Source organism: Tiliqua scincoides, chromosome 1, assembly GCF_035046505.1.
Source record: "Tiliqua scincoides isolate rTilSci1 chromosome 1, rTilSci1.hap2, whole genome shotgun sequence".
Taxonomy (NCBI): Eukaryota; Metazoa; Chordata; class Lepidosauria; order Squamata; family Scincidae; genus Tiliqua; species Tiliqua scincoides.
Genome location: NC_089821.1, coordinates 220930196 through 220952726, shown reverse-complemented (window position 1 = coordinate 220952726; position 22531 = coordinate 220930196). Strand labels below are relative to the sequence as shown.

General features: G+C 44.1%; 1 protein-coding gene across 3 annotated transcripts in view; it reads left to right on the top strand.

The window, feature by feature from the left end:
• Nucleotides 1–22531, top strand: part of PRKN (parkin RBR E3 ubiquitin protein ligase) — an 862188-nt gene that overhangs the window by 715700 nt on the left and 123957 nt on the right. For all 3 annotated transcript variants that reach the window (XM_066616280.1, XM_066616288.1, XM_066616297.1), the window contains one exon: nucleotides 15002–15063. In XM_066616280.1, the coding sequence (XP_066472377.1) occupies nucleotides 15002–15063 (62 nt within the window). The remainder of the gene's footprint in view (nucleotides 1–15001; nucleotides 15064–22531) is intronic.

The window sequence follows — 22531 nt, the reverse complement described above, 5'->3', positions numbered from 1 at the left end:
AAACAAGGGCAGAATCTCTTACTCCAATGCATTTCCATTTCAAACTGTCAGTAAAAAATGTGCTATGATGTCCTATTAGATTGGGAGGCTGGAAGGACAGTGTGTATTGAATGCCTGCATTTTTCATAATTATGTTGCCTGCAGGGTTACCACCTGTCCTAATTTCATCTGATTAAGGTGAAATGCAAAATTGTCCTCATTTTGCAAAGAGGGGAACATTGCCAGGTTCCATCACGGAGCACAGAGAATGAGAGGCTGTGATTACATACATTGGCAGTGAGGGCAAAAGAAGCAAGCGTGAGTTGTCAAAAGAGCAGGAAATCCAAAACATGAAAATAACGCTGGTCATATATGGTATTGCTTTGGTTTTGAAAGAAGCAAGCCTCCCTTTTTGCCTAGTTAATTAATTTTTTAATCAGTTTTCTGTGCTTTTAAAAGTCTCTTTGGGCTGAATTTATTTGTGTATGTTTCTCTGCCTGCCTGTCTATTCACAAGCATTTATTTTTAGATTAGGATTGATTTGCCTCACTTAAAGTCCAAGCCATTTATGTAGCAGTCTAAATATTTGTTCTAACTCCATTTGAATAGCTTGTGTGCTATTCATGGACTTGGCACCATCTACGAGAATGGCATGCAATATATGGTGTCCCGTATCTGCTGTTTGTACAGAAACCAGATGATACCTCTCAGCAAAATAAATACTGAATAAATTAACAAGACTGAGGGCGCAATCCTATCCTGCACTGGAACAGGCAAGCCAAGAGGCTTGTGCAGTATGCAGCACAGAATTGTGGTCATAAGCGGCTCAGCCAGAGGCAAGGGGAAACTTTTCTCCTTACTCCTGGGTAAGGACCACTGGCCCCTACAGGTCTCCTCAGACTTGCGCCACCTCTTGAGGTGGCACATGTCTGAGGAGAGCGGAGCGGCTTGAAGTCGCTCCATTCTTCCTGGGAACAAGGGTTGGGATCCGGCATAACTACCACCTTCCTGGGGATCTCAGCCCCGCCTTCCACTCCCTGCCCACCCACAGGCCACCTCCCGCCCTCCCCCCACCCAGCAATTTATTTTTATTTTATTTATTTCCTCCCAAGGCACTGGGAGCAAGCAGATGCAGAAGCTTCTGTCAGCCTCCACAGGCTGGTGCTTCTCAGAAATTTATTTGCCATTCTGTTCTCTATTAGAAGTGTGGGGCTTGCTGTTTGCTTTTGGAAAAGACTCACTTGTAACTGTTAGGTCCATGACTCAAAGCAGCTGAGAAAGCTGGTTTGGAGCTCCTTGGTTTTGCTACTCACTGATTACAATTACTTGATTCCATTTACTAGTATTCCATTTTCCCCAATGCTTCTGTGGCCTCTTCTTACAACCATTGCTGTAATGGTTGTAATGACAACCATTGTAATGGTTGTAATGACAATTGCTATTCACTGCTTCCATCTTTATATTTACATCAAAAATGGTGAATATGATAGCAGGGCAGAGGCAAAGAAAGAAATATGATAGCAATTGAAGAGAGAGAAGCTATGGTGGGAACTGACCCATCAGTCAATACACTGAAATTCTCCAAGCTAAAACTAAACTACTTGACTCCATGCCTAGCTGTCGTGCCTTGCTTGCCAACTGAATTGCTTATTTCTCACTTTATAGCTTGCATTTAGGGTTTTTTTTTTATTTGAAAAATTTCTAAACTGACTTTCCACAACAGTAGACAAGGTAGTTTATGATGTCAATAAAATTGTGATACAAAAAATGATTAAATACTTCTTAAATTTAGCCACGAGTAATATATAAAAGCTAATAACTTAGAGCAGCAGTCATACAAAAAGATTTAATTCCAATTACCCAGCTAGTTTTTCAAGTGGAAGAACACAGAGAACTTGGAATTTAAAGTTGTACAATGTTACCTGGTGGCAGTGAGATAATATAGCTAGAGCTCACAAATATTTTGATTTTCCTGCTGAAGATAAGGGGGTGTTTTAAAATATTTCCCAACACTCGAAACATTTGTGTTTTCACTCCTGTTCACTGCCATAACTTTCCCTCTTTGTTGCAGCCTTGATACCATTTTTCCTGCTTAGGACTTTTTTTTTCCTTCCTAGAGTAATCCCAACCAATCAGGGATCACATAGCAGTCATAGCATTAAACTAGAGAGCAGATCAAATTTGTCTGTGTTTCAACATCACTGAGGGCAATTAATGCTAGCTGAGAGTCAGAGCAACATGGTGCAACATGACAAGCAAGTTTATTACAAGAGCTGATTCTTGTTTCCAAGTGGTAGGAGGGCAACATTGGCTCTGAAGTTAGAGGTAACAGAAGATAGTTGCTCCATCTCTAAATAATTCTGCTGTACTTCTATTATTGCACTCTTGGTTTAAAAAAACCAACTTCAGTTTAAATTCAATTTTAAAAAGGACTGCCTTTGCTTGCAGTAGCCAGGAAATGAAATTCTTCGGCAGCTGCTCCATGTTGGCTTTTATTCAGCTATTGTTGGTCTATCTCCCCTCTTAGAATTGTCTTCACCACATGCTGAAAGCTGCTGACCTCTCTCCAGCTTTTTGAAAAGAGTTGATAATCATCAAAGACCAGTGACAGCATGAAGGGAGAAACTCAAGAGCAAAGCTTGCTTTGGAGATTTCCAACTACTTTTTGAATAAAAGATGAAGAAAAAATTTTTTTTATGGAGTAGGCTGATTGTGCTAAATGCCTGGTATACCAACAGTGCACAGGACCTTTCACCTCTTATTCATGCTATAAGGTTCCTACTGTAATATTTATGGATACAGTGCCAGTAGAGAGGTGATGAGCTGCACAGGAAGAAGGTTACAAGCACTTCTTTGTACCATATTTTTTTAAAAATTACTCCTTTGATAATATTTTGTTCTTTAGAGCTGTTGCACATACCCCTTAAAGATGCAAAGAATAATGTCCAACCAAATTTAGAAAGTAATCACATGTTACACAGACATAGCAGTATTTTGGACTGGGTCCCGTTAGGGAGAAGGGCGGGATAAAAATAAAGTTTTATTATTATTTATTATTATTTGGACTGCTGCCTATCTAGTAAAGGAGGTCATTGTGTTGTCTGACATATTGATACACACATATACACGGCGCTGAGTGCATGTCAGGCAAGCATGATCCATGCCATGCATGTGGCATTTTGCTTGGGCTGTTGGCAAGGAAGCATCAGGTCCTACAGGCCTATAGAATGAAGGCCAGACTTCGGTTTACTCCAAAGTTCCTCTTGTTGGCCCTAATTGTTTTTGTTGGTTTGACATCCATAACCTTTGAGAACATTTACCCCATAATTAGGATTATCATCTACTTTTTTTTTTCCCATTCCTTGGAGGGTCATTCTTGTACTGGGCACTCATCTCTTTAGCACAGTTCAGCCTTTCTGTCTTCCAACTGATGTCTCATAAGCATGGAGGCAGTGTCTATTTTGCCCAACCAAGTTGAGGTGATATGCCAGTCAACCAGCCCTTTCCCTTACCTTTTCCCTGATAACGGCCATTTTCTAAACAACTAACAGCTCAATTCTGTCAAATACCCACCCTGTAGATGCAGCTACTCCACTCCAAGGATAAGCCTGTACTGCCTGCATGGGTATACTCAAACCTGCACCAGCAATTTAGAGCCCAATCCTATCCAATTTTCCAGGGCCTGTGCTGCTGTGCCAATGGAGTATGCCCTGCTTCCTGTGTTGGGGAAGCAGTAACAGAGGCCTCCTCAAGGTATGGGAGCATTTGTTCCCTTACCTTGGGGCTGCACTGGTGCTGGAAAGTTGGATAGGATTGGGTCCTTAGCTGGTACAGATCTGAGTGGACCCAGGTAGGCGGATCAAAACCAGGAAGAGGGATAGGATATTGATGGTGTTGCTGCCGATACCACCATTTTGCAACAACTGTAAAGGCTGTTTTGTGACAACTGTAAAGATCTTATGTTGCTGAAATGCTAATTTCAACAGTATAAGGCCCTCATAGTATTGGGCCTTAAAGGTGCAATCCTATATAGATTTATCTGGGAGTAAGTCCCATTGAACTCAGTGGGACTTATTCTGAGTAGACTTGCATAGGATTGCCCTGTGAGAATCATGTTTTCCGCTAATTGATATATCAGTGTAGATTACATCTAAGTTGTGCATCTTTTGCACAGCAAACCAACAGACAAAACCAGCAGCACAACTTTGTTTGAAATGGCTGAAATCGATACCCCATGTAACAAACTGCCTGGATCAGAAAATGGAACACGAACCTTCTTAACCCTACAGGAAATCCCCTACAGATGAACTCACAGTCCATAGTGTCAGCACATGGAGAGAACAGAAATGAGCTAGATGCACCACATTGACATGTGTGCTGAGCATACAAACCTGGTGACATGCAACCAGGGAAGGCACAAAAGATGCCTATAATCATTTGCTTGTGGTATTCCGAAAAGAAATTTTCCATCCCAAACAGTGTAGCCAAGAACACTCCAAATGTGCACAGAATATAAATGCTTGCGCATTATAGGTTAATGTTGGTTCCCTGAATGACACTGTAGGCACTAAGATGTAGCTTGCTCAAGCATACAACATCAAATTATCCGGGTTCTTCAGTAGTGAGAGGTGCAGTGTTCTTTCATTTTTGCTGAGTTTGATTGATATACCTGCACATATAGATATATTTTACCTGAAGTTCAGGCATCAGACTTCAAAATGTCAGCTACATTTTCCTTGTTTGCTGTGGGATGCACCAGGTACAAGTAGTAATCATGTTTGTCTTGGCAAGGGTCAAACAAGCAATCCTAAATATTCTTGCCTACCAGTCTCACCAGTTATCTAGGTAATACTGAAATTGGCTTTTGAAACTCTGAAAGACTATTACATCCTATTATTAGGATGGATTATCCATCCTATAGCAGTGTGAAAAAGATCTATTACATAGTCAAAAAACAAAAACCTACTTTCTGGTGTGATATATTACCGATAATTTGGTCCAAACTGAAAATAGAATGGGGAGGAGGAAAGAAAATAAAGCCCCGTGTTTTTAATATTTATATTTTAAAACAATTGGATTAAAATGTAGCATTTGTTCCTGTTGCTGTTTTCTGCCGTACAGATTAGCAAGGAAGTATCTTTGAACCAAACAGCTATGATGGTTCATTTGCTTTGAGTGATTTAGCTTTACAACATCTATTAAAATTGAAAGAGCTGCAGCCAGCAGAGGTCAGAGCTGTAGACCAGCAGAATTTCTCCCACTGCAGCTGAATACCATGTAGGTTGCCAGTACTTGCATTTCATGTCATTTGTTTTATCTGTTCCAGTCTCTAGTGAGGCTCCCTTAGTAGTTACTGCAGTTTCTACACTGGATGTTTTGCTCCAATTGTGATCTGTTTTGTTTTTTTTCTCTGTGATGTATATGCTGGGTAGAGTCAAGAGGACAGTTACAGGCAAGCTGGCACAAATCTTTCTTTAAAAATGTGTAGGATAGCCTTTTAGCAAGCCGAAAGCCATTGTAGACCTGTAACTTTGAGTAATGGGTTTGAACTTGGGAAACTGGTGCAGATCAGTCATAGACACCCTTTTGCAGCCTCAGAATGCCTATCCATAAAATGGAACCAATATAGACCTACTACCCAGATGGGAGGTAAAAAAAGATGTCAACTGTACTAATAAGGAAGAACAATTTTTTTCACATTTTTATACATTTTCCTCTAAGGAGCTCAGGGCAGTGTACACAGCTGCTCCCCTCTTTTTGTCCTCACAACAACCCTGTGAGGTAGGTGAGGCTGAGAGAAAGTGACTGGCCCAAGGTCATCCAGGAAGCTTCATGGCTGAGGGGGGATTCAAACCTGGATCTTCCAGGTCTAAGTCCACCTCCCAAATCACTACACCACCCGGGCTCTCTTCAATAGGATTATGAGTCCCATTTAACACAGGTTTTGGAAACAAACAAAGAAATCATCTTATTGTACTTCAGCTCCAAATATACTATACCAAGGCCAGGAGACATGAAAGAGTTCAGCTGAAGCTGAAACTCCTTTGGTTAAAGTTGTTCCCTCAGAGCTGTCCAGTGTTTGGTAACTCTGACTTCCCTTTCCTTACCCCTCACCATGGCACTCCTCATGGTTCCCTGTCTAAATTCAAGAAGGACACTTTTCCTTCCTCTACAAATGGAATGCCTTCTGCAAAATGGAAGACATTCTTAGGATACAACTCAGAGCTAGACCAATGAATGTGGACAGCATCATTCTTTTGTCCATTCCCCAGCTCATGTAGAATTATCAGTTAGTACTATATGTTCTGCAGTGGCATTACTAGGGGTGTGCGGACCACACTGTCTGACACCGTTGGGGGCATGACACCAAAATAACAACCTTCCCATTACTCCATTACCCCCTGCAAGCCCCCCCCCCCAGTCTACTTTTCCTGCTGCAGAGCCAGAGTGGAGCCTATGAGTAACACGTACTGGACAGAGAAAGGAATTCTGGAATCTTTGAACTGCAACTTATTATGAACTGTGCAGGCATCCTTGCACTCTGCTTATGGAATATTCCTAAGATGCCTGATGTGTAGTGTGCATTTACTCACAGGGGTCAGGACACTAGATGATCTGCAATTCTATACTCATAAGCCAGGGCTTTTAAAACTGGGCGTTGTGACGCCTCAACCAGAGAGCCCTGGCCACTTTCCCCTTAAGGGGTGGGGGCAGGGGGGAGGCAGGATCGCCTCTCTAAGGGGGCTACAGGGACTGAGATGCACTCACCAGTCTCTGCAGCAGCCTGTCAGGGATGTGGAGAGGCCTGCACGAGTGTCTTCAGGGCTCTCCGCAACTTAAAAAGTGAAAGTGCAGCGATCACGCTCCCAGATTTGCTGAAGTGAAGCGCAGTCGCTCCACTTTCACTTTTTCAGCCCTGAGGAGCCCTACAGAAGGTCGCACAGGACTCCCTGCACCCCCAACAGGCTGCTGCAGGGAATGGTAAGTACAGCATCAAGCTGTACAGCATCAAGTACAGCCTCCAGCATCAAGCTTTAGGGGGGCAACAAGCTGAAATTGACACTAGTGAGCAAAATTGTGAAAATCTTAGTATATATGATTAATATCATCATGTTATATATCATTGGAAAGGTAATTTAATATAGAATGCAATGAAACAAACCCCATTGGAATATCTGTATTCCATCAAAAGTTATGGCTAATTAACCAGTTCTTAACTCAGAACTGTCGTATGAGACAATAAGTTGTTTAAGACGTGCTCCTCTTATATTTAGCAAGAGAAGAATAGCCATCCCTCTTCACCCCAATAAAGTGTCTTGAACCTATCAGGGGCATACTTTTTATTTATTTATTTAATTAATTTGATTTTGGCGGGGGGGGGCTACAAATCTTATTTGACCCCAGAGAGTAGATAGATACACTTTTGAAAAAGCCCAGATGTGACATCACTTTCAGTTGTGACATCACTTCCGGGGCAACATTTTGAGTTTTGCACCAGGCTACACGTTCATTAGCTACGCCACTGATCCTAGGGATCACGTCGCTGCCCCGCCCCTGCAAGAACATACTGCGGTTCAAACTTTACCTGAGAGTCTGAAAACTGCTGTCATAAGCATATTGTGCTCCATGATCACACAAGGCTCTTTCCATTTCCAAAGCCATTGTTAGGGCAATCCCACATACATGGCTACAGATGGGTCACTGGATCATAGACAGAATATAGGGAAAGGTGGTTCATGGGCCCAATCCAGCCCCAAGGAATTTCTCCTCTGGTCCCTTCATCCTAAAGATTTATCTCCTTGTTATGTGCCTCAGCTTCTGACTCCAAAAGCCAGAAAAAGAGCCAAAGGTTAGGGTGAATGTCATCAAACCTTCTGATTGGAGAGGCAAAGTTTGAAGAGCTTGTTTCTTGGTGCCTACAGCAATGACTTAGTGAGGAGAGCCAGTGTTATTGACCCTTCATACCTTCCTCATTTTAAAATAAGACTGCTGTTAAAAATTAGTTGCCAAACAGAATCAAAATGTCTCTGCCACCTGATCAGGCCCCTTAAGAGAATCCTCCCTCCTCCTCTTAACTTCTAATTGTCTTGTAACCCTCTACATTCCACTTTTGCTTTTTCCTATCCATTAACAATGAGGTATCTATGTAGAGATGAAGTCTCTCATCTTCACATATCTTCCTAACTTTTTTATTTTGAAATGAGGACAAACTCTATGACAGAGAGAAGGTCAGTGAAAACCTCAAATGTAATTAACTCTAGTACAATGAAGTCACTAAATCCTTTGACATCACTGCCTGACACTCAAGAGTGATTACAGTGTCACAGAGACACAATTCTTCAGCCATGGATCAGACTTGAGAAGGATAAAGGTCTCACATTTACATCAGTATTCTAATTAGTTTTAGCAGTTTAGAGATCTGAAAATGACTGGAAGAATGAATCATTATTTACTACAGTGTGATGTCAGTGCAATATTTATGGCTTTTGTTTCCATTGCAAATCAGTATTTCCATGCACTGGTAAGTCATTCTGACACTCAAAAAATTGATTCATTTCTGGAGTTTGTGTAAATGCAAAAGCTGCTATCTTTTAAAATTTTAAAACATCTTTTCTGTTTTGCTTGTGTGTCTGTTTTTCTTAAAAGAAACTAGGACTTTACAGGGTGAGAACCCTGCAATTTCACTCGTTTGCCAGGGCATTTGTGCTAGTAAAAAAAATTCCAGTAAACAACCACGATTGCTGGTTTTATCTTCATCATCACAGCTTGGTATAATTAATAGAAGATCCTTTCTGGATTGAATCAAAAGATCCACCTAGTCCTGCTTCCCACTGTGCTATTACTTGCTAGCAACTGCATTTAAGTGCCTATGAACACAGAGGTTACATTTAGCAATGATGATTAATGACTAGGGTCAGCACATCAGTGAGGCCAACTGAAGCAGTCACCTTAGGCAGCAGATTGGGGGGGGGGGTGTCCATCTCTGTTTGCTTTATTGTCTGCACTGCTCCTCCTCCTCCTTCCATTCCCTGGGTTGGAAAAAGAAAAGGGAGACAGAGAGGAAGTATGGAGGGGTGGAGAGTGCTAAACTAGAACACTGGAGAAAGGGAGGAGCAATGGGTGTCACAGCATAGGGTAAGGGGAGTGGCATTTGGCATACTGCCTCAGGCACTAGTTGGTCTTGGGTTGGTCTGCCCATTGGTCTGGGCAGGAGGTCTGGTCTAGAGGGTAGAGCCTCCATTTGCCTGAAGATAACATCCACAGGTCGCCAGTTCGAGGCCACCGGCACCCTGAATGGTGAGACCTTGAAGCAGCTGATAAGCTGAGCTGAGTTATTCCACCTGCTCTTTGGTGTGAGCGAAGAAGCGTCTTGGCTGCCCTCCATGTGAGAGATGGAGCTGCTTGTCAGCTTGCATGGGAAGAAATTGGAGGCCAGAATGTGATACCAGATCAAAAAGATCCATCTGAAATGTTGTGGTTCTTGAAAGATAGAACCTTTCTTCGACTGTAAAAATCCCTACCGGGATTTAGAACAGCCTGCCCATGTAAACCGCCTTGAATAAAGTCTGAGGAGAATTCTGATGACCAAGAAAGGCGGTATATAAATACATGTATTATTATTATTATTATTATTATTATTATTATTATTATTATTATTATTATTATTATTATTATTATTATATAATATAATAATTGTTATTATAATTAATAATAATAAATGACCATTAATAAGTCTGTCTTCCATGGGCACTGCTTTCTCTAATCCATGTCAGTGTGAATTTTATATATATAAATTGTGCATAAAGAGGAATGCATGAACAGGTATATATTTGCATCATCAAGAAAAAATGTTGCTTTATTTAGATTGAACAAAGAATTCAGAGCACTAACCTTTGAAGGCTCCATTTGGTTTAATTTCATGAATTTTTTGTTGTTTGTCATTTGCCTGATAGTCTCATGAGCACTTATGAGTGATTTGTACTGCAGATATAAAGAGGTGTAACAGTAATTCTTTACCCATAGCAAGTCATGGAGCCATGAGTAGGTCTAGGGATCTCTTTCATGACTGTAAGGGCCAAACGACATATTATGTATACAGGCAGGCCCCACTAGCTGCTGTTCCAGTATCCATGGATCCAGTTCTCTGCTGTTTCCCCCTGCACCCATTACTTTGCCTTTGTTCTTGTTTTAATAGATTGCTAAAAACCTTTTTGCTTTTACAGATTGCTAAAACAGGAATGTGATGAGCAGGCAGGCAGAAGGCGTGATAGAGGGAGAGACTGCCAGAATGGTAACAGTCTCTCCCTCTTCTGTGCCTTCTGTCTGCCTGTTTGTCTTGTTTCCATTTTACTGACCTGTAAAAACAAAAAAGCGTTTTTAGCAATCTGTTAAAGAAAGAACAAAGGTAAGGTAATGGCAGAAGGGGACCGCAGAGAACCCTATACTTCCTATCAGGGATGGGCACATCAGGCGCAGCTTGACTCAAGTTTGCCCCCCATGACTCAACTAAAAAATGAGTCATAATGGGCAGACTTTCTGAGTTGTCCAGAACGTTCTTGCAACTCGAAAATATTCAAGTATTAAGTTGTTCCCTTTAAAAAGCCAACCATGGAAAAAAATGAAGCTGCTGCTGGGGTGTGAGTGTGTCGGAGTTCTCTTTAAACACTCCCCTGATATCCCTGCCCATATGTAAACAAGGCAGGAGGGGGTGGGACTGACTCTGTGACAGTGGGGGACAGAAGTGGCAAGAGGGAGGAGGGTCACATGCAGCAGCTGGGAGGCTTATCCAATCCTTTGCAGCTCTACTCAGAAGTAGTCCCATTTGCACCAGTCATTCAATGAGGCTTCCTCCTCCCAAGTAAAAATGGAGCAATGAGGAGCCAAGCATTGGAAAGCGTGATCACTACGAACCACCTCCTCCCACTTCCCTGCCCCCTTCCCTGGGCTCCTCCAGCCAATCCTATGGCAAGAACACAATTGAACTCCTCCTCCTGCCCTACCTTATCCAAGCAAAAAAGCCAGACCACCCATCCTTTGTCCAGTGATCATTGGTTTCTTCAGAGATAGGCAAGAGAGCCTGCTTCCGCCCTCCCGCCTGATGCAAAAGCAAAACATTACCCTTCCCTGCCTCCTGGCTGGAAATTCCCTGCTGCTGGCCCAATCTGAATGATGGCCCCACGAGGTCATTCATACTGCAAAAAAAGTAAGCAAAGGCACCCAGACACAGACAGACTCCAGTGTGTATGCATGGGAAATCAGTGCCAAGTCAAGTGGCCTCAGGCTCAAGTCAATGCCTCAGCCATTCGTGCAGGTAACTCGAGTCTCCACGAGTCAGCGAAAACACTGATTTTTGTGACTCAGACTCGAGTCACCTAACTCAGGTTCCCATCCCTGCTTCTTACAGGGTTCCCTCTTATCCACAGTTTCCAATATCTGTGGGGGAGAAATGTATCCCCCACAGATACTGGGGTCTGCCAGTAATTTTAATTTTAAAATTAAATAAGACATTGTGGGACCAAAATGCATCAAAACTGCAGTGGGAGATAAGGAAGCCTTAATACTTCGCTCTTGCTGTGATTCTAATTGGAATCCAGTGGGATCGGGTGTGTCCTCCTTCCTGCCCCCCAGTGCATTATTTACAATGAAAAAAACAACAAAAAACTTCCATTGACTTTCAGTGGAAGCATTTTTCCTACTATATAGCATAGGAGATGTGATCCCTAGTACTAAAGTTCTACACGGTACTAATATTCCCTCCTCCCTGCTTTGGTTTAACATAACTACATTTCAGGGTGTGTCCTTCCTCACTCCTATCCACAGCATGCTTTTTCCTTAAAATCACAGGAGGGGGGGGAACAGGGCAAAACACTCATTACATTTAATGTGTAGTTTGGCCCTAAAACTTTTTGTTAAAACTATAGGGCTTTAACACATTTGTTCTGACTGAACTCTTGAGCTGGGGTTACAGAGCTGCTGCAGTCATCCTATCCCCTTAGGACTTACTTGAAGGTTTCAAACCCCACCCCCTGTAAATTATCAACTCTTTTCAAGAAGATGGCTGAAAAATGAACACAGATAGATCTCTGTTTTCACAATAGTTACTGTATGGGGGGATGACGACATTTCAGTTCATCCCTAGTTCTGACATTGTGCTTTTTTCATTGTTATTATAGCAAATGAAATTCTAGGTACAGTAGACTCCTTCTTATTGGGCTTGCATCAATTTAAATGGAGGAGTAAAATCCCTCTCTGATGTTTTCCAACCTGATGTACACTCCAATATTTTGACTACTGTTTAGAAACATTTATTTCATTTGTTCTCATTTCCTCTGGTGCACGCTGCTTCCTTTTTTTAAAATATACCCACGAGACTTGTTCCCTGTTTGTCTCAGGCTTCTGTTGTAAAGTTATACTTTGCAAGGAGACTGTAAAGGAGAATTGCTCTTATTGCTGAAGTTATGTGAGAAGTCTGGTAACAAACCTATAAAGCATTCTACAACATAAAACCACAAGGCCTGCAAAACAGAAATGATGTTTATTTGTGCAATGTGGCAAATGTCAGGGCTGCAAATTTTCCCTCTTAAGCTTTGGCATTCATGGCATGCCTAAACCCAATGGTTTGTATCTGACCTTTAAACAACAACATTGCACCATTGGGAAGTTTTACATCTCAATTCCATCCGGATGCCATGCTGATGTTGCACAGTCTCTGGCACAATGTTGGTCATATCCTAAGCCAGTGGTATTCAGACTGGGGCATCACGACGCCCCAGCCTGAGGGCCCTGGTCTCTTTCCCCTTAAGGGGCAGGGGCAGCCAGGAGGCAGGGAGGGGGCAGCGGCGCAATCCCCAGGATCACGCCGCTCAGTGGGGCTGCAGGGGCTTGGGTACACTTGCCCAAGCCTCCTGCAGCCTCCCGACCTTCTGCAGGACTCCCCAGATCAGGGAAAGTGAGAGTGGGGCAATCGCGCCTCGCCTCCACTAAACCGGAAGCGGAGTGCGATCGCTCCACTTTCCCTTCTGACAGGGCTGCAAGGACTGGGGTGCACCCTCCAGTCCCTGCAGCAGCCATCCTTGGGTGTGGGGAGCCCTGCGCGAGCGCCTGCAGGGTTCCCCAGGTCAGGGAAAGGGAGAGTGGAGAGATAGCACTCCGCTTCCGGTTTTGCTGCATGGGAAACAGTCTATCCTCCATACCTACTTTAACCAGGCTTCACGCACTGGAGAGGACACTCTGTTCCAGAACCACCATTCAGAGCGCGATGCCATAGTCTTCTGAGACTGAAGGATGCCAACAACTGATAGACATATTTGATAATCCAGAGGGTTGGGAGACAGCAGGTAGAGACATGAGACAGAGATGCAGTATCAGTTCATTAAGGCATCAAATTCCCTCCCCCTTTTGCTTACCTGTGTGCAGTGCAGTGTGCTTGCTTCCCCTGTTAGGGGAAGGTTCCGGTTGGGAGTCCTGCTGGAGCAGAATGCCTGCAGTTAGAATTCTAAGGAGACAAGTGTTATCAAAATATCTTGCCATTCATGTTGTTTGTGCAACATACTCCCATTGTACACTAACTGCCCTTCATCATGGTTCCCATCACCAAAGTTCCCCTTTGAGGGTCTAAAGAGGAATAGCCCCATGCTGCACATCTGATAACCTGAGCTTCAGCCTCCCTAGCAGGAGCTTTAACACTTGGCATGCTGTGATTGGCTGCCAAATGTGGTCTGTATTCTGTGCTCCATCATAGGAAAGTGGACGGAACTGGGCAGGGGGGCAGCAGGAGGTGCAATTTTCTGCTGTTTAGTCTTTTCCCATTATTTTTTATGGAGTTATTCCTACCTGTCCCAGCTATATCATTGGTATAATGTTTTTTCCCAGCACTGTCCATTGTCTAAATGGGGGTTCAGATATGGTTTGCATTGACTCCTCTTCTTCCCTCTCTCATTACACCCCAATCTCCTCCCTGTTTTGGGTTCCCCACTGGCAGAGATGCTCTGGTGTCAAAGTGATGTCCGAGCTATGCTTAACACAGTTAACATAGCCTTAACACAGTTCAAGATACATAGGGGTCAATTGGTGTCATTTTATAGCAACTGATAAAGACATACATGTGTATATCAGGTTGCTGTAATACTTCCATGCCCTACGGCAGAGATGTCAAAACTCATTTCATACAGAGGGCCGAAGTTAGCATTCATGGTGCTTGCCGGGGGCAGGAAGTGACATCATTAAGCAGAAAGTGATATCATTAAGCAGATGATGGCCAGAAATGAGCACTTTGTTCTCACATCTCATTAGCTGCAATGACAGAAGGGAAAACGTGCAAATTTTGTTCATATTTTCAAGATATGAGAGAGCCCATTTATCAAGCTGAAAGAGCCCAATTATAACAGGGGCCTGATAAATTGCTTACGGGGCCACATTTGGTACGTGGGCCTTATGTTTTGACACCCCTGTCCTAAGGGTAAAAAGTATCCAATAAACAGGATGCTTCCACTATCAGCCTGTGGCTACCAGAGGCATCCCAGTCTATTCCGGATTGTAGAGCACTGACAGCTGTCAAATAGGATGCTTGCTTTGTTCAGTGCATGTGGATAAGAAGAAAGCAAAGTTATTTCTCTGTAAGAAAGCAAATCCCTGTTAGTAGTAATGAACTGAGCTCCCTCTAGGCTCCTGTAAATGCTTCTACCCCTCTCAGTTATAAATTCTTGACGCTTTGGTTGTAGGAGAAGGTAACGTCTTGCAGCAAGTCCTCCTCTGTTAATCTTCCTTTTCCTCCTCATCCTGTGGAGGAAAGGCCAAGACATAAAGACTAAGAGTACAATCCTTCAAAGCATTCCTTGCATGTTCTGAAATATGGTACGGCAGGATTGTCAGCTAGTACAGTATATCTACTCCAGCTGCAATAACATTTTATGATGCTACTTAAGCTGGGTATACTTCTCTGTGTCTCCATGCAGTATATCACCTCCCCAGCACCAATGGAAAGAAGTTCTAAGCTGTATTTCTGTGTATTTCTTTGCTGCAGCTGGCTGTCCGGATTCCTTGATTAAAGAGCTGCATCACTTCAGAATTCTGGGCGAGGAGCAGGTGAGTGAACATCTGAAAGTCAGCATCATGGTGCCATGAAAGATAGACACTAATGAGACAGCTTCTTCTCTCTCCAGGGGACCAGTGAGTGTCTTGTGACCCTCCCAGCGCCCTGAAATTTGGGCGGGGGACACACACGCATGCAGTATATACACCTGTTTATGAAGCTTTAAAAAAAAATTCTATCCATCAACCTTGACAGATTATTAATTGGTACATCTGCTATCTGCCACAGCTTTCCAACTCGGGACTTCTGCAGTAAACAGGCAGCGTAAGATGGCAGGCAGGCAAACAGGAGGATGAAACCTGCCTAAAGTAAACTGAAGATAGAGATTTAATGCTTGGTAGGCTCTTCCTGTTTGCACTCCCATTTGAAACATCTGGTCACAGCCCTCAGGTCCTGTGGTTCAGCTCTTTTCTGGACTCAAGACTTTCAGATCACATCACAATAAGGACTCAGTTTAGTTTTATATAAGTTCTTACATGTACACAAGCACCTTTCACTTCTCAGGACACAAAGCTACTGTGAGCTGCTTTGATTCCCTTGGAAAGTACTTGAATAGCTTTAGAAAACCAATGCACATTTTTGAGGAGCTGGAGCGAAAGCAGTCTTTGCTGAATGAGGCTTGAGGTTGATAGGTAGAAAGGTGACTCCTTGGACAATATAATTAAGATTACAACCTATGATCATGATTCTTAGAATGGTCTGGTGTTGAACTTGGTAGCACAGCTCTTACTTTGCATGCAGATGGTCTTGAGTTCCATTTCAGGTAACAGGGCTGGTTAGGACCACCATTCAAAACAAGGGATAGCAGCCTACAGGCCTTGAGCCAGATCTGGCCCACCACCATCCGAGCTCTGCACAGCTGCTTCCCGGAGCTCAGCAACCGAGACGTTTGGTGATGATGTGATTATGTCATCATCGAATATCTGGCTCCTTTGCTGAAAAGGTTGCCAACCCCTGATCTAAGACCTTGGCGAGCCACTGCCACTAGAGGTAAGCAGTAGTTACCAGGCTAGTTACTGAACCACACCACACACTGTTAGGCAACTGCATGCATTCATATGGGTCATGTCGGTGAGGCAAGTGACAGACATGGACAGAGGTAACGGAGAAGGCCAGATGGAAGATGATGCAATGAAGTTGTCGAAGTTCTTGCCAGAAGATGCAACCAAGGCGTCACTCTTTAAAAAAAACAAAAACAAAATTTTAAAAATACGCACACACACACACCCAACGAGTTATGGTGGACTGGAGGATTAGATCTCAGTATACAGAAGATGCCTTTCTCATCATACTGGAATAACGCCCAATCTTAGGATCAGGCTGGACTGCCGGAACTAGCGTTTGTCACACTGTACAGTGTGCAACTGGGCCACTGCTAAAAACAGCAAGTGGGTCCTGCCAAGTGGCAACAGCCTACATAAAACCCCCAGGGATGGGCTGTGAGTGGGGAGTGGGAGAGCTGGAGGCAGAACTGGGCAGATTGGGGGGGAGGAACTGGTGGCAGGGAGGAGGTAGAAGGGGGTCGATGCAGTGGCAGTGGCACATGCTGGATCTTATCCCCTCCATTTTATACCTCCCCACCTCTTCTCTCCCCTCCAACTGACACCAACACAATAGGTGGTGTATGTCTGAGGAGAGCCATATGTAGCCCCGGCTTATGTGGAGGTAAGTAAGAATAATTTTTATTTACCTCCCACTTGCTCTTGGGTGGCTCCCCTGCCTTCAGATTCAGCATGTGCCTTTTTGGCATGGCTGCATCAATCCTGGTGGCGGGGACAGGATCATTTTCCTGTGTGCCACAACTGTACTCAAGGAGGAGACATGACTTAGAACTTTGCCGCTTCTTTAGGCCATTGCAACAGGGCCTGAATTCAAAACCTCTTGAAATAATTTAGGACAATGATTCCATGTGGGTGGATGAAAGTCACAAAAGCATTTTTTCGCTATTTTTGAAATATGCTTTTCTTTGTAAGATTTAGTATTGCAGATATTCAAATGCTGCTATTTTATTCTTCTCTTTCCTTCATCTGTTTCTTTGAGTAAACTTGTGACTTTGGAACTTCATCTGTTTCTTTGAGTAAACTTGTGACTTTGGAACTCCCTTCCCCCCTTTGAACAGTAAAAGATGGAACATCTTCACAAAGCTTCGCAATTTAAATACTCTTAAGGTGCAATCCTAACCGGCAATTACGCCGGTATAGGTGGCCCTGGAGGGTCGCGAACGTACCATAAAGCACGTTTGCACCTCCTTAGGCGGGAGCTTCATCGACGCATTCAGATGCACCAATGCGCGGACATAGGCAGAAGCCTCCACCGCGGCTCCCGTTCCGCCGCTTGTGTCGGCACAAGCGTGCCGACATAAGCGGCAAAGGTAGGCGTGGGGGGGGGCGTTTGGAGTGGTGGGAGGGGGCGTTACTGGGCAGGGGGAGGGCGGGGGAGGGCGGGCCCAGGGGAGCCGGGGCAGGGCTAGGACCCGGCGGTTATGTCGGATCCCAACCCCTGTCCCCGGGGCGAGCAGAGTGGCTTCAAGCTGCTCCGCTCTCCTCGGACTTGGTCTGAGGAGGTCTGAAGAGACCTATAGGGGTATGTAGCCCTTACCCACGGGTAAGAGGAAGAGTTTCCCCTTGCCCGTGGCTGAGCCTGCTTGCCTGCTCCAGTGCAGGTTAGGATTGCATCCTTAGTGAGACATAAATTAAAATGTTTTGAGAATAGTTCTTAGATATGTTTTATATGAAAATTATCTTTTTAAAGTGTCTTGAAATTGTTTTTTACTAGCTAAGGGCCAAATCCTATCCAGTTTTCCAGTGCTGGTTTAGCCGTGCCAATGGGGCATGCACTGCATCCTGTGGTGGGGAGGCAGTCACAGAGGCCTCCTCAAGGTATGGGAACATTTGGGGCTGCATTGTGGCTGCACAGGTGCTGGAAAGTTGGATAGGATTGGGCCCTAAGTCCTCCTTCATCAGTTCATACAGTATCTTAGTATCTCCTCCACCTGATCTATTTTATACAACAGTATTTTCAACATTCAGAGTTGCTGTTAAACTGGAGCAATGAAAGAAATTACAACATGTTTCTCTGATTAGACCTTTGAAACTTTGAGGAAGTATCTGAAAGTTTCAACTAGTAAAAGCTCTTGGAGGGAAGACCTTTCAGAAACTTTTTAGGTGAGTGGGTTTATAGTGTTTGTCTTTTGATATTCTTCCCTCTGTTGGTTTGTAAATGTGTTAGGATTGGGAGAACTGTAAGAAAAGCCAAAGTGAGAACACAGAGAAGAGAACTGACTGCACTTTTCTCTTGGGCTTTGCTTATACTGTTTTTGGTGGGTTTTTGTTTTGTTTTTCTGCTCCGGACTATACAATGCGGGAGATATGGAATCTATCAGTTTGTCCTCAGCATCTCCCTCTCTTTTCAATCTGCAAATTATGAACAATGAAATCTCCCCCCTTCTGCCACATGTACAATCTGGTCCACACATGCAGCAGTATGGAGGCAGGAGGCAGCAGTCAAAGGTAGACTGCTGAGGTGGTAGAATAGAATGTATCACTTTAGATTGCAGGTGAGGGAATCACATATCTCCTACACAGAGAAGATGAACACTGCCTGGAAGTGGCTGGGCCTGGGCTGGAGTTGTTTTCCTGGAGGTTTTTTTATATGCAGGAAGGTTTTGCTTGTTTTTAATGTGGGTGTCCATTCCAAAATGACATCCTTTTTCCTCACCCAACCCCATGCAGCCTGAAGTGGTACATTCCATTTTGCCACCTGGAGTTTCAGCCTCCAACTTCTGCTGCTGGAGATCCTGTCTTCTCTCTGTAATTTCATAGGTTCATAACAAAGAGTCAAGGCTGGTAACAAAGATTTATTAGCTGAAAAACAAGCTATATTACAGAGCTATATTGCGAAGCTGCCTGTCCCTGTGTTTGAAATCAGTCGTGCTCACAAGTAAGGATGCTTTTAGCAGCCTGAAAATTTATATTAACTGCACTTGGTGACTTTGCACAAGGCGTGATCGTGTCAGAAATCCTTTTCTTCTCTCACTTTTGACTCACATGGGTCAAAAGAAAGGGAGTAAGGGCCCAATACTATGCAGTGTGTGCCAGCTCACCACCAGCACACACTGATCGCAAATGTGTTGTAAGGATCAGCACTGGTCAGAGGCTGGCAATCTGCCTCCAGGCACTCTGTGCAGAGCACCTTCCAGCAGAGCCTCGGGAGAGGCAGGGAGGAGATGTTCCGGGGTGGGAAGAGGGTGGGAGGAAGGTGTGGTGGGGAGAAGGAGGGGTCAGGCGGGGGTGGGACTGCTGGATCCAGAGCCCCATGTCAGACTGTGAGGCCCAATACAAGATTTCTTGATTCTGCACTGACTACAGAGCCGCCAAAGAGTCAAGTAGCCCTATTGTGGGGCTACTTCCCTTACTCGGGGGATGGGGATGAATGTCCCCTTGTCTGAGGAGCTGCCGGTGTCTGCCCAGTTGCATTCAGGATGTCACAGCAGCCATTTTTTTGTGCCGTGGCAGCCCCGTGCACTGGGCAGCTCAGGATTGGGCTGTAAATCCTTAAAAAAATGAAGGGGTCTTTATTTAACCTCCACTATCGTTTCATGAAAATAATAATATAGACTCTAGTGAGTAGAGCTTCATACCTGCCATAGTCTATTCAGACAGTGTAGTGAGAGTCTCACAGCTACAAAATATTAAGAGTGCAAAATATTAAGTGCAAAATATTAAGAGTTACACCCTGCCACCTATGTGCTCTGTAGTTCTGCCCCCAACTCTCCCCATACACAGTATTTCTCCAAGGAAGAAAATGCTATCACCACAGAGAGTTGAGGGTGCGGCAGTGAGCAAGGTGCTAGGCTTGACAGTGCACTTCTGTACCCATGCACAAAGTCTATGGTTATGAATGGCTGCAGAGAGCTATATAGTTGACTCCAAGCACCAATAATGATGCTGATCAAGGATAGACATGGTCTCATGGTAAATTTGTTAATCTGGGATGGGGAGGGGAAGAGGCATGCCAGGGGGTGTAACCTGGCATGTGTGACCTGTGCTGGATGCTGTCCCTTCCTTGCCTTCCAACACACCCCTTTTCTGTCCTCAGACCTGCACCAGCTACATAACTTACAGAGGGTTAAGGGAAACTATTTTCCTTGCCTCCTCCAAGATTCCTGATCAGCCTTCCTCCATAGTATGCAGTGCAGCCTGTTTTGGCACAGCTGCTTGCTATGGTGGGGAAAAGGATAGGATTGGGCTGTTAAAAAGTTGCATAGCCATGTGGCTAGTGCTGCTTGGTACAGTACGTTTGCAGTTTTACCCTTTGGTGCTAATATCACCTAATTACTTGGTTTACCAATCTTTGAACACAACACATACAATTGACCATGAGAGAGGCAATCTTGCCCTATGTTGATGCAAGCCTGTTCTAAGGAATTTCCCATTGACTTACAGCCCAATCCTGAGCTTCCCAGGGCGCGTGGCTGTGGCGGCACTGAAAATGGCTGCGCTTTGGGCAGCCACCAGCGGCTCCTCAGGAGAAGGGGACTTTTGTCCCCTTCCTCCAGGTAAAGAGAATAGCCTCGCAATGGGGCTACTCAATTCTCAAGAGCCTCTGGGTAAGGCAGCAAGCCCAACATGGAGACTCTGGATCAGATGGAGTGTTGCTCCACCGGTTCCGCCTCCCTTCCTCCCCACTCTCTCCCCCTGGCATGCCTCCCCCTCCCCCTCTCTCCACCTCCTGCCTCCCCGTAATGCCTCCTCCCTGTTCTCTCCCCCCTCCACCCACCTCCCTCGTCCCTGGAACAGCCCTCTCCGCCTTACCCCACACCTCCACTTACCTCTCTGCTGCTCAGTGGTCCACACAACTGCCGAGCAGTGGAGGTTGGGTGCCCACCCAGTGGTAGCCCAAAGCCAGCCAGCGCTGGGCTACTACCGGCACTCGTTTGGCAATAGGGCCCGCAAACGTGCCTTGTGGCATGTTTGCAACAGCGTGCGCCAGTGATGAGCCAGCGCTCTGAGCCCAGGATAGGGTTCTTAGTCATCACAGAACATACTGTGGGCAGGAATTGCAGTCTTTTAAATTTGAAATGTTAGACTGACGGAATGATTGGAATGCATGGAAAAAATGCAGTTTCACCCTTCTGCACATCCTGTAAAAAACTATAGCCTTAGTGGCATTGTGCTGGAGGACCTTGATTTGAAGGCTTGTGCCATTACAAAGTTTCAGTGGGTTCAAATTAAGCAACAACGTTATGAGTGCACCAACTTTTAAAGTAAAGAGGTGGGCTACCAGTGGGATTTGATGTGTTGAGAAATTTAACAAGGTAGTTCACTGTCTGATCTGTTTTTATCCACTGTATCAACTGAATCCTGCATGGGCAGTTTTACCACCGTCTATGTAAAACACAGTCTGTTTCACAATGTAGTTTTGGTTAGTGATCTATCAATAACAACCACGCCAAATTTCAGCTTTCTAGCTTAATGGGAAATAGGTGATAAATTGATGTTTGGGGCAACACAATTGGGCCAGAAACCAAAGTGGGGGCTAAGTTAATTCTTCCCCTACTGCAGTTTGATGTTTTTTGAGTGCTCCCCCTGCACTATTCATAAAAAAAGGAGTACAAAAGCAGACATTTTCTTCCTTGTCCAAGTCAAGGCTAAAATGAGGTTCTGATCCTCATATGCTTTGTTCTTCAGTCAGCTGAAGTGACATTGTTTTGTCCTTCCTTCAGTCTGGCTTGGGATGCATGTCATGTCATGTTCTCAAAATAAGTATGACAAACCCATGGCGACTCTAATTTCCAGATGGATCGTTGTGCATGTGGGACTTCAGGAACATAAAGGCTGCCCTGTGTGCACCTGTAGGAGAGACTGAAACCAAAGTCATTGAATCAGAATCGATGTGTGCACATATCACTATTATCTGAAACCACTTTCCTCAAAGCAGCTGCAGGAATACTTTGGAGTGAGTGGTTTGAGGATGTATTACAAAGATTCCGTTTTTAAAAACTCCTTATGAATGTGCCTTTAAGTCTGCAATCCTATCTGCAATCCCATCCACACTTACTGGAGAGTAAACCCATTGATTACAATGGGGCTTACTTCTGAGTAGACATACATAGGATTGGGCTCTAAGCCAATAAAGAGTGATTGAATATACAGTAATTTCATAGCAATACAATTTTTGTTACACCAAGATATTTATATACAGTATATGATTTTCAGTCTAAAAAAAATATGAAGAAATTTAAGAGTGAAACTTAATGTGAAAACGTACAACTCCAGAAGCAGGAGATAGTTATGACTGGCTAGTGAAACATATGAATACATTTAGCAGAATCTTCTGTTTTCAGATTCAACCATTCATCCATTCATTTGGCTTTGGTAGTGTAAAAATAATTCTTGATGGTACTGTAATAGCATAATGATTTGGCATGATTTCTATACTGAGCCAGTAGAAAATGTCAAA